General features: G+C 41.0%; 1 protein-coding gene across 2 annotated transcripts in view; it reads right to left on the reverse strand.

The window, feature by feature from the left end:
- Positions 1-8,513: 8,513 nt before the first annotated feature.
- The window catches only part of LOC306905367 (cadherin-18), a 100,869-nt gene continuing 92,101 nt past the window's right edge, over positions 8,514-17,281 (reverse strand). For both annotated transcript variants that reach the window (XM_079475931.1, XM_079475932.1), the window contains exons 11-12: positions 13,219-13,470; positions 8,514-9,388 (exon numbers count right to left, since the gene is read on the reverse strand). In XM_079475931.1, the coding sequence (XP_079332057.1) occupies positions 8,823-9,388; positions 13,219-13,470 (818 nt within the window). In that variant the 3' untranslated portion in view covers positions 8,514-8,822. The remainder of the gene's footprint in view (positions 9,389-13,218; positions 13,471-17,281) is intronic.

Here is a 17,281-nt window from a genome sequence, read left to right on the forward strand (position 1 = left end):
TTTTGAAGTTCCTGGGCAGTGACCAGAAAATAGGTGGTCCTTGTCATTAGGTTTTTAAAAAGTTGCAATGGGATGTGATAACCACAAAAAATATTATGTTAAAAAAGTGTTTTTACAGCTGAATGGTAAAATGTTTGGAAAAAGTTTATAACTACGTTTTTTTCTACTTTTGAAATGGTGACAAGTTTGAAAAACTTGTACTATTAAAACACATCTGCTAACTAAAATCAAATAAATTATATGTCTGAATATTATCTAAGAATAAACAAATATAATTTAAATGAAATAAATGATAATAAATAAAAAATGTAACTTACCAATTAATTGAGACTCAACTTGAGGCATTGAAATTGTCTAAAATAAATAAAAACTAAAACTTAAATAAAAAATAACGTAGATGGTTTTAGCGCCAACAACATAAACAAACATAATTGCCCCAAACTTTTCTTCCAGTAGACTTCCGCAAAGAATCAATAACCGTTGAGTAGTTTTAATTTAGTTTCATATAATTAATATACAATAAAATATTCATAGAAATGATACTAAATATAAAATAAACATAAAATAAATGGTTGTATAAATAAACCAAACACAGAGCGGAAGTTAACTTCGGGCCAGCGCCGGAGTCCGATCCAGTCAGGGTATATAAAAAATAACATACTAACTAACCAAATAAATGACAAACGCAAAGTTGCTAAACAAATAAAATGAACACTAAAAATACAAATAAAAGCTCATTCGAAATATTAATGAAACAAAAACATCGATAATAAATCTGATGTACAGTAGCCCATAGCATTACAATGCTACAGTATAAATAAATACTATTAAAATTGGCTTCAATTAAACATCGAAGTGTTACTGAAATAGTGTTTTGCAATTACAAGGCTAACATTCCAAACCAGAAATAAAGAAACCCACCCACAATGTAACATGGCACGCAGGTTCCATTATGAAACCTTTTTATCACTTTCCATTGGCTTTAATGCATCTGTCTATTCACCACCTCCATTAATCAAATATGTCCTTTGCATAGAAATGTCATTGACTCGGAGCGTTTGTTTGCAGATATTTTTCCACGCTGAATTATTCAAATTATAATCCTGGCCCTTTGAACAAATATGTGGAGGGGAACGTACACAGCTCGATAAAATATTCATGGCTGCCGAAGGAACTGGGGACTGTGTTCGTTCTCAGAGGTTTTAATATGCAATCCGCTGGACAGCGTTCAGAATGTAAGCCATCTGATGTGCTTGTTTATCATGCCGTGTAAGAAACAAAATGAGTTACATTGCTCTCTGGTGATGTGTGACCTCTGAAAGACAAGTGTGTGCCTGTGTGCTTTAGTGTTTATTGGAACAGACAGACTTCAGGCAAATAGCACTCGCTAAATTGCTTGCTTTAAGAAAGTGACAATTTCCCCGACAAATCACGCTGTTAAAAGAAATACTTCAAACACAATACAATATTTAGCAAGTGTTAAATAATACATTCACGCCAGCACTCTTCAAATACATTTCTTCTTTCATCGATACCCCGCAGATCTACGGCGGTAATATTAACAAATGGGATAATAAACGGTTACATCCCTTTGCCACGCCACGGAATGAGGGTGCATTCGTTTGTTTTTTTTACACAATTCAGCGAGTGAAGATTGATTTAGGAATCTGAGATGGTCTTAGTGGTGAGAAGTTTTTTAACAACGATGGTATACAGTTTAACAAACACAACAGCAACATACTGTCAGGATTGTGGGCAGAGAACGTGGTGGAAGAACCCAAGTGCAGGCAGACACGGATGATGAAGGGGTAACAAGGACTTTAATAACAAAATACAAAACAAACATCCACGATGGGAAAACACTAACTAAACTGGATACAAAAAACTGAAAACAAACTCATCCCACAAGGGGGGCAAACGTAAACAACTAGGACTAACAAACAAGGAACTCTGAAACCATACATGAACTAGGAACACTACATACATGGCATGAAACGTGGAAACAAAGCAGGATACATGTACAGCATACAAGAGCAACGAACCAGCACAAGACGATATACAAGAGGGCATTAAATAGGGGAACAAACACAGGATAATTACTAAGGGGCAGGTGAAGGTAATGAAACACTAATGGGAAGGCTAACGAGACAAAAGGGCGGGAAACACTGACGAGACACGAGAAAGCACATGGCATGTCAGAATCAACACAAAGCCATGTCTTTCTCACACAAAACCTAAGGCTATGCCATGACTCCGCTGCAAGACCAAGAATAAACATGACATGATGGCGGAATCATGACATAAGCCCCCCCTTAAATGAACACCACCAGGTGTTCATCAAGGAGTAGACTAACAAGACAGGGCAGACTGGGACAATGACAAGACAAGGCAAAACACTGTAAACAAGATCAAGGGCAGACAAGCATAAATTACAAAGGGGTTGGGGTGACATAATAAAAATAACAAACAAGGGAGGGGGGGAGGGGGAACAACAAAGTTCATGGGGGGAACACATGAGTCCATGAGGGGAAGTCCAAACGGATTGGGACAAGGGGAAACAGTTCTTGTCCCTGGCGCTCGAAAGCGCGGAGTCCCAGGGGACTTAGGGGACACCCTGGGGGGCGGCGCTCGAGAGCGCGAAGTCCCCGACAGGGCAGGGCTTGACGCCGGCTGGAAGGCCGGCTGGGGAACATGGCTTGACACTGGAGTGGGTGCAGGCGGGACCACCGGACTTGGGACCACCGGACTTGGGACCACCGGACTTGGGACCACCGGACTTGGGACCACCGGACTTGGGACCACCGGACTTGGGACCACCGGACTTGGGACCACCGGACTTGGGACCACCGGACTTGGGACCACCGGACTTGGGACCACCGGACTTGGGACCACCGGACTTGGGACCACCGGACTTGGGACCACCGGACTTGGGACCACCGGACTTGGGACCACCGGACTTGGGACCACCGGACTTGGGACCACCGGACTTGGGACCACCGGACTTGGGACCACCGGACTTGGGACCACCGGACTTGGGACCACCGGACTTGGGACCACCGGACTTGGGACCACCGGACTTGGGACCACCGGACTTGGGACCACCGGACTTGGGACCACCGGACTTGGGACCACCGGACTTGGGACCACCGGACTTGGGACCACCGGACTTGGGACCACCGGACTTGGGACCACCGGACTTGGGACCACCGGACTTGGGACCACCGGACTTGGGACCACCGGACTTGGGACCACCGGACTTGGGACCACCGGACTTGGGACCACCGGACTTGGGACCACCGGACTTGGGACCACCGGACTTGGGACCACCGGACTTGGGACCACCGGACTTGGGACCACCGGACTTGGGACCACCGGACTTGGGACCACCGGACTTGGGACCACCGGACTTGGGACCACCGGACTTGGGACCACCGGACTTGGGACCACCGGACTTGGGACCACCGGACTTGGGACCACCGGACTTGGGACCACCGGACTTGGGACCACCGGACTTGGGACCACCGGACTTGGGACCACCGGACTTGGGACCACCGGACTTGGGACCACCGGACTTGGGACCACCGGACTTGGGACCACCGGACTTGGGACCACCGGACTTGGGACCACCGGACTTGGGACCACCGGACTTGGGACCACCGGACTTGGGACCACCGGACTTGGGACCACCGGACTTGGGACCACCGGACTTGGGACCACCGGACTTGGGACCACCGGACTTGGGACCACCGGACTTGGGACCACCGGACTTGGGACCACCGGACTTGGGACCACCGGACTTGGGACCACCGGACTTGGGACCACCGGACTTGGGACCACCGGACTTGGGACCACCGGACTTGGGACCACCGGACTTGGGACCACCGGACTTGGGACCACCGGACTTGGGACCACCGGACTTGGGACCACCGGACTTGGGACCACCGGACTTGGGACCACCGGACTTGGGACCACCGGACTTGGGACCACCGGACTTGGGACCACCGGACTTGGGACCACCGGACTTGGGACCACCGGACTTGGGACCACCGGACTTGGGACCACCGGACTTGGGACCACCGGACTTGGGACCACCGGACTTGGGACCACCGGACTTGGGACCACCGGACTTGGGACCACCGGACTTGGGACCACCGGACTTGGGACCACCGGAGACCCGCTGAACGATCGGGCCCTCCTGCCCGTATGGCGCCCCCCCAAAAAATATTTGGGTTGAGTCCCGGTGTTCTCTTCCGGCTGGAGCTTCGGGCTGGACAATACACCCCTCCTCGGCTTCCCTTTCTTTGACCGGCTCACGGTGGGTGTAGCCGGCTGCGGAGAAGCGGTGGGGAGCTCGACTAGCTCAGTGCTCGAGTCGAAGGGAGCAGAGGGTGGGGAGAGGCACACGGCCCCGATTTGCAAAACCCGACTCTCAGGGGCCGAGTCCAAGAGGGCCGTGGAGTTGAGATGATTTGAGACCCTGGGCGAATCCCGATCATAAATCCAGCTGACCAGATCTGTGAAACCCAGGGGTCTCAGCCTCCTCATCTCCGACTGGGAGATTGGCTCTGCAAGGCAGCGGTTGAATATCACCTTCAATTCCTCCTCAGAGAAGCAGCCTCGCTGGGCGGTTGCCAGGAAGTGGTCGGCGAAGTCCCAAATCCTGGAGCTTCCCTGGCGGAGGCCAAAGAGGAGGTGCGCCTCCTTGACACGGTCTCCCGGGTCCATACTGCCTGCTGGGTTCAGTTGTGGCTGGTTCGTTCTGTCAGGATTGTGGGCAGAGAACGTGGTGGAAGAACCCAAGTGCAGGCAGACACGGATGATGAAGGGGTAACAAGGACTTTAATAACAAAATACAAAACAAACATCCACGATGGGAAAACACTAACTAAACTGGATACAAAAAACTGAAAACAAACTCATCCCACAAGGGGGGCAAACGTAAACAACTAGGACTAACAAACAAGGAACTCTGAAACCATACATGAACTAGGAACACTACATACATGGCATGAAACGTGGAAACAAAGCAGGATACATGTACAGCATACAAGAGCAACGAACCAGCACAAGACGATATACAAGAGGGCATTAAATAGGGGAACAAACACAGGATAATTACTAAGGGGCAGGTGAAGGTAATGAAACACTAATGGGAAGGCTAACGAGACAAAAGGGCGGGAAACACTGACAAGACACGAGAAAGCACATGGCATGTCAGAATCAACACAAAGCCATGTCTTTCTCACACAAAACCTAAGGCTATGCCATGACTCCGCTGCAAGACCAAGAATAAACATGACATGATGGCGGAATCATGACACATACATCAATCTACACCTGCTAACATCCACATGATCCTAGTGATGAGTTTTTGCACAAATATTGGTGAAGGGATTGGTGACCCAAAACACAACACAAAAGAAGATAATTTGAGATGTCTTTGTGCTTTCTGTCTATATATGGAAGTCAAAGGGGGCTGATGTTGTTTGGTCCCCCACGTTCTTCAAAATATCAGGTTTTAAATGAAATGAGGGTGAACAGATGTGCCTGGTCACAGTAGCGTTTAAAGGCACAAAACACTGAAGTTTCCACTGTTTATACCGCTGCTCACACTGATCCACAATCAACATCCCGAGGCTCCCTTCCACTTGTGTTTTTATGTGTGTGTGTTTGCAGCTCCCCAGTTGAAAAGAAAAACACACTTAAAAGGCATCGGTGTGTTTCGGAGATCGTGCCCTTTTAAGACCAACAGATCTAATCCCAATTTCCGCGTCTGCACAGCGGGACTCCTGGTGTCTTGAACATCAGCAGCGTTGAGGGCAGATCACATGCCTGCAGAATACCAAATGCACAAAATACCAGGTTTATGAAATTCAATACAACATTGAAGAACAGTAAATAAGACCGGAACGCGTTTTCTTTTAAAACATTTCATGACCTTCATGAATTACTGTGTGAACTTGATTGCATTGCAATTTTATACAATCATTATATGAACAAATGAAAATAAAAATCATGTGATTATTAATCCTATATTCAACATTTTCTTACACATCTCTGTTATTTGATATCGTAGATTCCCTCAGACTTTGAATAGACTGTTGTATAAAGCAACCAAGTCAAGTTTCTTTTATGGTGCTATGATCAATGTTCGCCACATTAAAAGAAAGAATGATGGAAAGGGTTGAATCGACAATAATAATGTTCATTTTGGTGCACTGTTCCTTTAATTTGAGCTAGAGGTAACTTGTTTGTTATTGCAAATAATGCTTTACCCCTCACAGACAATTACTTTTATAAGCCATTAAATCCTGACAACATAAGAAACATAAGAAAGTTAATTAGCCAGAAAAATACCTTGAAACACATTGAAATACCAAAAAAGTTAAACCGCTCACTGGATGCTATGGAACCGGAAACTACTAAAGTTTAGGCTGCTGGATGGAACATTTGAAGTAAAATCCAATATTTTTGTAAAATAAATCTTATACTGCTATAAATATTTAAATAAACTTCAAGAACAGCCGTCCTTCAAAGACAAGTCTTCATTCCATCCTTCTTTTGCAACTTCCAGCTTATTCTCTCTCATGCCTCATCAGGGTCATACATCAATATTTTCTCACACACAGACTACAAACACATCTTCTTTACCCCTTAAACTTCTCTCTCCCCACATATCTGAAATGTAGTAAGTTTAGCATTTTAGCCCGAGTCTTTGATGTTTTTCCACCTTCGGTACAGCTTTGAAGACAGAAAATTAAATGTATGCAAAATATCTCTGCCCTCGATTCAAGTCTGCATTTCTAACCTAAATTAAAAGAAAGCATCATTATTATTATATAAAACAAAGTTATAGATTTGAACTAACAAAATGATAAATAACAATAACATAGATCCAAATTGCCGAGCCAGATTGAACCTTGCCTATTTTTGAGACTAACACAGCATATCCCGTTTCCATGAGAAATAAAGTGATTCATACATTTCTGCAGTCACACTAAGAGAAAGAACCAGGGCTACATGTTTTTCTCCACAAAATTACCATTTCGCTGACTTGAGACGTTGTGCAGGTCGAATTCATCTGAACGCCTGCAACCAGCAGTTACAAGTCACACTGTCTAAACTTCCCTTCGGTTGTGTTAACAAGACATCTAAGAGGCGATTACAAAAAAGTCAAGTTTTAGTTTCTTACCTGATAAACAGAGCAAATCAAAGCAAGGAAAGTTGAAAACGTAACACTCAGCAGATTTGTTCAGGCAGAATGTACAGCCTGGCAGAATCACCGACAAAACAAACACAAAACATCATTTCTTCCTCTCGTTCACTGTTATTCACATCCAGATATACAAACAATATTATGTGTGCTCAGCGGTTTAACACCTGCATTGTTTTATGAATTGCACCTGTGAAATATCTACGCAGTGAGACTTATGAAAGAAAAACTCAACTGTTGTGACATCATATAGTTATATTGGACACAAAATAGCAATATATTGGGAAAATAGCTTTCAGTGGATATTAAATCAGCACTTGAACAACGATTTCATCTTTATAAGCTGTTTGGTCTTCATCCAATATCTACAGCTCAGACTTTCTCACTTCCACCGACATATGAAAAATACAAACTTCACTATTGAGACAAACACATCGTAGATGTCCTTGTAAAACCTCATATGTCCTGTTTTTCAGGAAATGGTACTTTTTACTACTTTTTATAGATATTTGCCAAACAGAAGTGTGATTAATAATAATGATCTATTGTGAAAATGATGAATGATTAGAAAAACTATGACTAATAATGAGAGGTTTCAGAAAGACAGCAGCGACTGTAAAGGCTATCTGGAAAATGTCAGAATCTTTGGCTATTTGTGTGGTTAGTAAGTACGTAAACACAAGAAACTGATAAAAAAATTGAAACGAAAGGGGATTGACTTTGCTTTTTCAAATGACTTGAATTAAAGGCCATTTTGGAGTGGATACAAAACACACACTCATTAAATTAAAAGCACTTGCAGCATTTAAGTAATTTACCGAGTACTGCTCGAGCATCTTTATACGGATACTCTCAATGGATAAACTAAAAAACAGCCAACGCAAGTGTTGTTTGTCCGCGAGTCTGTGTTTTTGAAAACATCTCACAGGGAATCTTTCTCTACCAGGCGCTGACTTGTTTTTTGTTCACTAAGATCTCTCCGGTGTGAAGCCTGATTGTTATTTCCGGCCTTCAGAGACTGACAGCAGCAGAAAATAACATTCCAGCAGGCTGTAAAGGAGCAATATCACAGGTCGGACCTATTGAACCAATCGTGTTCCTTCATTAACTTTCTAAATTGTATACACCTGTGGGTGCAAGATTCATTTCGGCCCATTTTTTGCAAGAGAAAACAAGCCATTTTTAGAAGCGTGCATCTTCTACATTGAATGTCAGGAGTAACGTATACCAACATAGAAAAAGTAAAAATCTAAGCTAGACAAAAAGCTTAAAGTGAAAAAGGGCACACATTGATCCATGTGTCAGGAATTCAGGACTTTATTGAGCAATAAAAAATATACACCAGTTAAAATATTTTCCTTTTTCCATTAGTTTTTTTTTTCTTTTGTGTTAGATTTTCTTCTCAAAATCATTCTTGTCTTGTTGGAATTCATAGCTCCGAACATCCAAAAAGAAGGGAGATAAAAGGCAGTTCTGTCTGTTTGTCTTTACAGCGGTCACGTATCGGAGAGCTTCTCGTGGTGTTGATGAAACCATGAAGTGGGATGTTAGACGAGAGCAGCGCTTTTGCTATTATTTATTCACAGTTTTTTCTGAAACTGCCCGATATTTATGTCTGCTTCTCTGACTCTGCCTTTTCAGTCGATGACGACTCCGATTCAACTTCGTCTCCATAAAGTTCTGCTAGTTTTTGGAATTCTGGACCCCATTCATCCAGACAGTTGTAGTCCTGTTCAGAATGTGCACCAGCTGACCCGAGCGAGCTGATAGTGCCTGCTGGTGACCCCTGACCCTCGTAGGCATAGGTCTGTAAGGAATCATAGGGCGGTATACTAGTGTCCTGATCCGCCTCGGCCACTCTCTGTTTGATAAACTCCCCAACGTCCATTTTGGCATCTATATCCAGGGACGTGGGGCTAAGACGGTAATTTTCGACGTGATGGAGCGGTCTCTTTGACGATCCCAGCCGGACACAATCGGGTCTGACATCCCTGCGAAACTTGAGTTCCTCAGCCGCGGCCGGGTTCCGTAGAGCGATGATGTCATAGGCTTCTGTGTCTTCCTCGCCGCCGCCTTCGTCATCGTACATGACCACGTTCTCCCGGATGTCCTCCTCTGAGATGATCAGCGGCTCCTTTTTGCTCCTCCGTAATGTGATGAAAAGGATTACGATGGCTATGAGAAACAAGACAACAACAAATATAATTAAGACAAATGCAGACAGGTAAATCATGAGAAATCGGTTAAAATATCTAGGCAAAAACATACTGGAGTAAAGTCATGAAAGATTTGAATAATAATATAAAAAATATGGTCTTTTTAGGTGAAGTACAGATTCCCCAAAACATTACTTGAATAACAAAGTAAAATGACAAAGTATTTTATAGCCCCAAACACATATGTATATAAACCTAATATATCTATAGTCTATTCATTTACATTTCTTTTATATAATACAAATACAATAGTAAAACCACACACACACACACAAAATATTGATTGAACAAACAAAAGAACACCAAATTATACCAAAGTCAATATGAAAGGAAGATAATTTGATCATCTGGAGGGAAATTTTACTAAGTGGTGGAAAGACACAAGACGTATAAAATATTCATGTCATGTGCAAATCTAAAAGAGGAAAAAAATGGAGAGATAACCCGACATAATTGATCAGTGTTGTTATCAAGGAATAATTTCTCCAGGGAGCATCAGGTGGTGAGATGTGCACAGCATTAACACGCATGTGAAGAAAAGCAGATGTGAAGCATCCTCAAAGCGTGAACGACCAAACAAACCAGAGGCCAGAGATCAATGTGTATGAATGATGATTCTTTGATATTCCATTAGAATGTAAAGAGCCAGAGTAAATGAGCAGCTAAAGTCAATATCACACATTAGTCTAGCTGCTAACAGTGCATTAGTGCATTGAAACCTAATCTAAACTAAAGGTGCTAAACTTTCACATTTTCTCATCATGAAAAAAAACACAAGAACAAAGTATGAAAAAGGGTGTGTGTGATATAATCCAGGTTAAATATTTCTGAACTTTTCCTAAATACATGTAGAAATATGACTGTTGTATTGTTTAAAAGTAAACATGAACTTGTTTGAGGTCTGAAAAAACACAGACACTTTCATTTAAGCAAATAAATGCAAATATATATTGCTTAAACTACTAACAATATTTGTATTCAAATTTGGGAGGAAACTGTTAGTAATTCATCGAATGAAAAAACATTTGTTACCTAAAAACTGATTTTGAAATGGTCTCTTTTTCTGCGGCTTTACATTTGTTATAAAACTTCTTAGGAGGTTTGGTGTTGGCGCCAACTCTGATCTTATCTACTGCACTTCACTGTCCTGATGAATATCATCATAAAGCACCCCCAAACATAATGTAGTAGCGCACTAAAATCTGGTAATTCAAGCCTTTTGTTTCTCACTTAGCAACAATGGTAACCAGAAAGATACTGCAAGCTGTTGTACGACAGGGCCCAACGCACATCAACAATTCGCAGGAAATGTGAACATTCTGTTCAATGTTTGCAAACAAGCAACTAGATCTCACTTCCCTCCGTGTAATCAGCTCTCTTAAAGCCGGTAAATCTCCAAAGCAGATTTTCTGGAGAGGAAAGATGTCAATTTTATCAAAAAATAGATTTCAGCAGGAGCAAACAGAGGCGTGTGAGCGGGGACGTAATGTGCGGCGCTGCACGTGTTGAGCGGGTTTAAAACTATATTTAGTTCCTGTGAAATCTCTCACTTTCGAGAGAGCATCGCAGGTAGGAGGTGAGACTGAACGCTGGAGAGAGACGAGACACGGACGGCTGCAGGATGGCTATTCTGTTACATGTGCTGCTCACTTTCCTGAACTGGCACCTTTAAGTCTATCAGTGGTTTGTTCTGCCTCTCCCTTTTGTGTTCACAGTTTTTGACACCATTTTCCACATTTGTTATTCAAATCTATCACTTTTCTGTGGCCCTGTCTATAAAATGACTATAAATAATATAAATGTCTTTTGTGCATGATTTAGCATGGAGAACCATGGCACTTATCTGCTCACGAATTCACACATACAAAACAAAGAGCGAAAAGAGAGAGAACAGAGAAGTAAAGAGAAAAGAAAAACAGAGGAGTACAAGTAATGAGAATAGATGAAGCGAGATGATAAAGAAGTATAGACGAGAAAAGATGAGAAATAAAGAGCGCAGATATGAGAAAGGAAAAGAAAGAGAGAATAAGAGGAGAGAAAAGGAAAAAGATGTGAACTGAGCGATAAAGTGAATATAAACAAGAAGATGGAAATGAAACGTTTATAGAAGAAATGAGACGAGAGGCGAAATTAAGAGAACAGATGAGAAGAGAAGAATCAAAAAGAAAATAAAGACATGGAATAAAGAAAATTAACAGAGATGAGAACAGAAGAGAGCAGAGTAGGAAGGAAGTGAAGAAAAGACACGAGAAGAGAGAAGAAAAGAGAAAATGAACAAAGATGAAAAACTAAGTGAAGAGAGGAGACAAGATGTTTATTATAGAGTTATTACAGAGCTATTATAGTTTTTTTAGTAAGTTAGTATTAGTTTTATTTAGTTTTACTACTATTCAAAACTAGAAAATAGACAGAAAACAGAAATGCTGACAGAAGTGAAGAGGGATGAGATGAGTCATTGGGTGAGGTTAAAAACACGTGTTTAGTGATAAATCCAAATCGTTCATTCTGCTGTGAATGTTTAAACAGCTGATCTTAGGCAATATGTTCATGAGCTTTTGATGTGCCATTATTCCTCTGATGTCATGAGAACAATAACATTCTGTAATTCATCCTTTACCCTTGATCCACATGTATAAAAGGTTAAAAACTGACATTCTGAAGTTAAACAGGCACAGATCAGGTGGCATTATGACAATAAAGGGCAGAATCCTGCTGTGAATACTAAACGTCTATAGCTGTCAGGGAAAACCTTTAACATAAATCATTTTACATTTAAAGATTTAACACGCTCTCGTTTCAAGTCACCATGCAATCAAAATGTACTATTTTGACTTTTTATGGAATGTTATGTTTATGCGCCTCATAATTAAAATCATTAATTAAAAATATTCCCCCCCACACTTCCATTCACGAGTTAAGGCACAAAGGTGGGGCTATTGAGACTCATTTCTGACCCTTCCCTACAACCAAAAGATTCAAATCAGCCCCGCAACAAAATCAAGTCCCACCCATATTTCTTTCTCATTTTAGAAGCCGTTTCATTTGAATATACAACACCATAGAGACAAAATGCAACTTCCCTTCCATGCCCACTTTAAAGGGTCTTGTAATCATTAAATAACAGTAGAATAGCTCATAAAATATTGTATTATTAATTGAATAAATGTATCCATCAAGGTTATTTTAGTTTACTAAAATTACAAATTTTAGAACGTTACTGTTCATTGAAAATGTATCAAATATTGACCACATACTTTTGGAAAACTAAACTAAATGAAAAACTGGAATTTTAACTGAACAATTAACTGAAATAAGTTTAAAGCACTGAAATTATAGAAATAAACAAAAACTAAAATAACAATGAATTAATCTTATATTGCAACAGAAACATAAACAAATAATTAATAAAGCATAGACCAAAAGTGCTAAAACTTTAACTAAAATTTACATAAAATTATGAATCTTAAAATAAAAGCTAATTAAAAATATGAAGAAAAATTAAATCAAAACTACAATAACTATAGTATCAATTTAAATATTGTTAAAGATGTTTATGTCTGTATTCATGAGCATAACATTTACAATCCAATCAAATCCAAACAGATGAACTCTGCCCTATATTATTTATAGTCGAATATTCTTTGGAATTAGAAAAAATAACTGTTCCTTTCTTAAATTATATGTATTGTGAATGTTTCACAGTCTATATCCAACAACAGTACAAAAATCTCAAGCATGATATTTCTGATGTGCTATATTCATACTGTGCGAATACTGAAATCAACCGACCGAGTAAAATGAGAACACAGAGCAGGATGGCTATCAAAGCGCCTGTGCTGAGGCCTGCGGAGGAGAGGAACGCCTCGCCCTGGCAGATCTTCAGTCTGGTTCCTCTCTGGCAGGAGCAGACCGTGAGCGTGAGAGTGCCCGTGCTGCTCAAGATGGGTTCTCCATCATCCCACACCACCACTGGAACCTCATACAGCTCCTGGGTCAGCCGGTGGAACCGTCGGCGTCTGGCGATGATGCTGGCAGTGCTGTCTGAAGAGAGAGAGAGGGAGACGGTGAGAAGTAGACTTGAGACAGGCGTGACAGATACGATCCATCTGACTTTTTACTGTCATCCAGATTCTGAGCTGAATTCACAATTGTTTTATTGTGTGAAAGAATATTTTGAGAAAAGTAGTTTTGTGTACATACAATGGAAGTCAACAGAGGTCAATCTTGTTTGTTTCCCACCTTTCTTCAAAAATATCTTCTTTTAGGTTTTACAAAAGAAGAAAAGTCATACAGGTTTGACATTTTGGGAAAACTATCACTCATTGCAATTCTTTCTTTTAAAGCATTTAAATGAGATTATATGGTGAGAAAGACACTTTGGTGAAGAAAGATATTACCATGCCACATGTACATCCGCGCTATCACCTTGTGTACACAAGTGGACATATTTAACAAGCAACGCTTTCAAGGAGATGATTTTCAAAAAGTCCACAGGGCCAAAAGTGTTCACAGTTTAAGCAACACACAAAGGCGAATGAAAGGTTAGCGAACAATGAGAAGTGTAATTGAAACTGAGCGAATGAAGAAGTAGAAGGGGGAAATTTCAACTTGAAAAGTAAAAGTAATGAGAGGGAGATAACAGACTAAGATAAAGCCCGAGACAATGAGAGAGAGAGTGCAGATCATTATATTAAATTAGTCTGCTTTGAACGAGCCACTCGCGTCGCGGCTGTCTGCCTGTGTGTGCTGTATCAGAGCGTTTAAGAGCTCTATTCCCACAGACGAGCTTTTAATGTGAGAATTATGAGAGAGCGACATACATTCTCAGAATTCTGCTCAGTATTAGCAGCCTGAAACACAGCGAGCAAAGCTCTTAACCCGGGATCCACCTAATGAGACTCCATCTTGGTATTCCTTTCTGAACTTACTTCGTAACATCCTTCAGCTACAGTATCTCGGTTTCTAAGCACTGTTTCTCCCATCCTGAGGGAGGACTGAGCAAGAAAAGAACGGACATGGGATGAGATAAGCGAGACGGAGAGAGAAAGAAAGGGAGAATATAGTGTATATACAGCCAGAAAATTCAAAGAGCATTCCACATTTTCATGTCATCAGCAATTCTAGATGCATTGTGCTCATTCCAGTCCAGTGTCTGTTGAACTTCAACAAAATCAAACCTTAGGAGCGCCATTAAGTCATTCAAGAGCAATGTGAAAAATAGACATGACAAGACACTGAAAACTGTGATAAAAATCCAGATTATTACATAAAAGAATATAATTTTGAGCTTTGCCTGAATACATGAACAAATATGACTGTTGTATTGCCAAAAGCGAATATGAACTTGTTTTCTTTGCAGTATTTGAGCTCTGAAAAACACAGACCATCTTTTCTATTATATTAACCCGTTTCTCCACATACAGTGTATATATACACAAGGCGTCGATTTTTCCACCCCCATAACTCACGTCGCTTTATGGTTGGCTTTGCCTTCTCTCGCTAACGTAAGCAGGGTATATAAAGGAATCATGGAGATAAATTGAATACATTTTAAGACCTCATTGCCACTTCAAGTTTTAATCGGTTACACCGGCGACACTTTAATTTATATCTACTATATACGGATTGTAAGATAGCACAACTAAACAGTCTTCGTTTGTGATAACACATTATTAATCCAACATAATTCAGAAGGGTGGGGACGAAGCACAAAATAATGTATTTAGTAACTTACCAATGCAAGGTTTATTAGAAAGAGAAACGAGGCTAGGATAATCACCTTCAGACAAACAGAGCAGTACGCCACATATTTATCAAGTTGTGATACGAATTATGTTTTATTAATTGCTTTTGTTGATGGCATTTGTAATGATTATAGTAAGCTATACATGTCTAAGCCATAAACGTGTTCATATGATGATTTTTGGATAAACTGTATATACTATATACAGCCAGTGGCATATCCAGGGGTGGGGCCATGGGGGCACTTGCCCCCTCTGTAAGATGATTGGCCCACGGTGTGTCCCACCCCTCTAATTGCCTGCCAGGCTGTTGATCCAAAATTCAAATCATAATAATTGGATTTTGTTTGTATAAGTAACACGGTAAGTTTATCTACTTTTTATTGCACACAATATGTGCATGCTGTGAGCTACAGTGAACTCTTCACTCACACAGAGCGCGCTTTTCCATTCCGCAGGGGTGGCGCAACCTTTCCATTTTTTTATGTAAGAATGCACTAGAGGGACATGTTTGGCCGTTCGCGCCTGTCGACTGAACATCACCTCACTGTACCACCAGAATTGCAATTGCGCAATACATTATTTTAAATACATTCACGATTAGATCTCTTCAGAAATCGAACTTGTTTCCACCACGTGCATGATGTATTTATATAGTTTTAACTGTTTCTTTGAAGGCAATGATGAGTAATGATTGTTCAGTGGAGGAACAGTTCTTACCTCCATAGTAGGAGAAATTGCATTATAATTTTTTTTTATTGAGGCCCCAAGTGGAAAAAAAATCCTAGAATCGCCCCTGTATACAGCATACATGTATACACACACACATATTTTTTGCTATTTTATATATTTTTTAAATATGTATTTTTTATACGATGTCCACGCTTTTTTGCCCATGGGGCAAAACATGAGTCCCCATGTGTTGGTGTGCATTCATGTTTAGGTCCCCACTGGGCCACACACACACGCGCACGTACACACACACACACACACATACACTAAATCTCTATCCTCTCATATATAATCTGTTAAGCAGCAATAGCAAGTTATAGCTGTATAGCTTTATAGATCCTGTCTCTCATACACATGATATCACATAACAAATGCATTACGCGAACACATGCTGTTCATCATGCTGACTGTGCGTGTCGTACATGCACGCATGCATATGAAATGTGCACATTTAAGCGTGCGCGCATATGGTTACGACAGAAGCCCTATGGTAAGAAGGTGTTTCGCTGTTAGCAAAAAAGCATTTCCCCAGCCAGACATAAAATACCTGCACAGGATCCAAAGCTCTCACTCCTGGCACCCTACTGAGCCCCATAAATAATCACAGAGACTAACAACAGAGGGGAATATGCATTGCTGAAAATGTAATAAATTACGGTCAAAAAAGAGACAGAAGGATCTAAAGGGAAATATCTATTCCAGTATGAATCTGTCACCAGTAAGAAATCTTGAGCCCTGTCCTAAATACAGCACCAAACGCCTGCAGGCTATTTTCACTCGGCCTATTTTCACGTATTATAATATCAAATATGAGCAAGTAGTTGCATATTAAATGACAATGTGAATGATTACATGTGCTACTTTTTATATTATTTAAATAGCTTACTTCACTTGAAAGGTTTTCAAAATGAAAGTCAAATTTAAAAGATGAAGAAAAACCGGTCCTTAAAATGTAAAAAATCTGATGTGTAAACAAATGCTTAACACCTCCGTCTTCGTCCATGCATTGTGCATTCTGTATTGCGACGCTGTTTGTGAGAAAATAAGCTGATCAACCTTTATATACAGTAGAACTGGAAGTGGTCTGATGTAGAGTCATACAGTATATACAAGCAAAATATTAAGTGACAAAGCCTACACATCTCTCTGCACACCCCAGCTGTAAAAAAGACCATATTGGAATTCTGTCCTTTCTAACTTTAAACGGTGCTGTTTTTGTGCTGTGAGCTGATGGACCCTAATGAGAAATACTTCAAACACAAATGTTTGGCAGGTGCTGATTGTGTAAAATGTTTTCCAGCTCAATATGTACAGTCTTGTTTCATTTTCTGTGTTCATTTATCCTTGTCAACAGCAGCCCCGCATGTCTGTTATATAAC

This window comes from Barbatula barbatula (genome assembly GCF_947034865.1).
Source record: "Barbatula barbatula genome assembly, chromosome: 16".
NCBI lineage: Eukaryota > Metazoa > Chordata > Actinopteri > Cypriniformes > Nemacheilidae > Barbatula > Barbatula barbatula.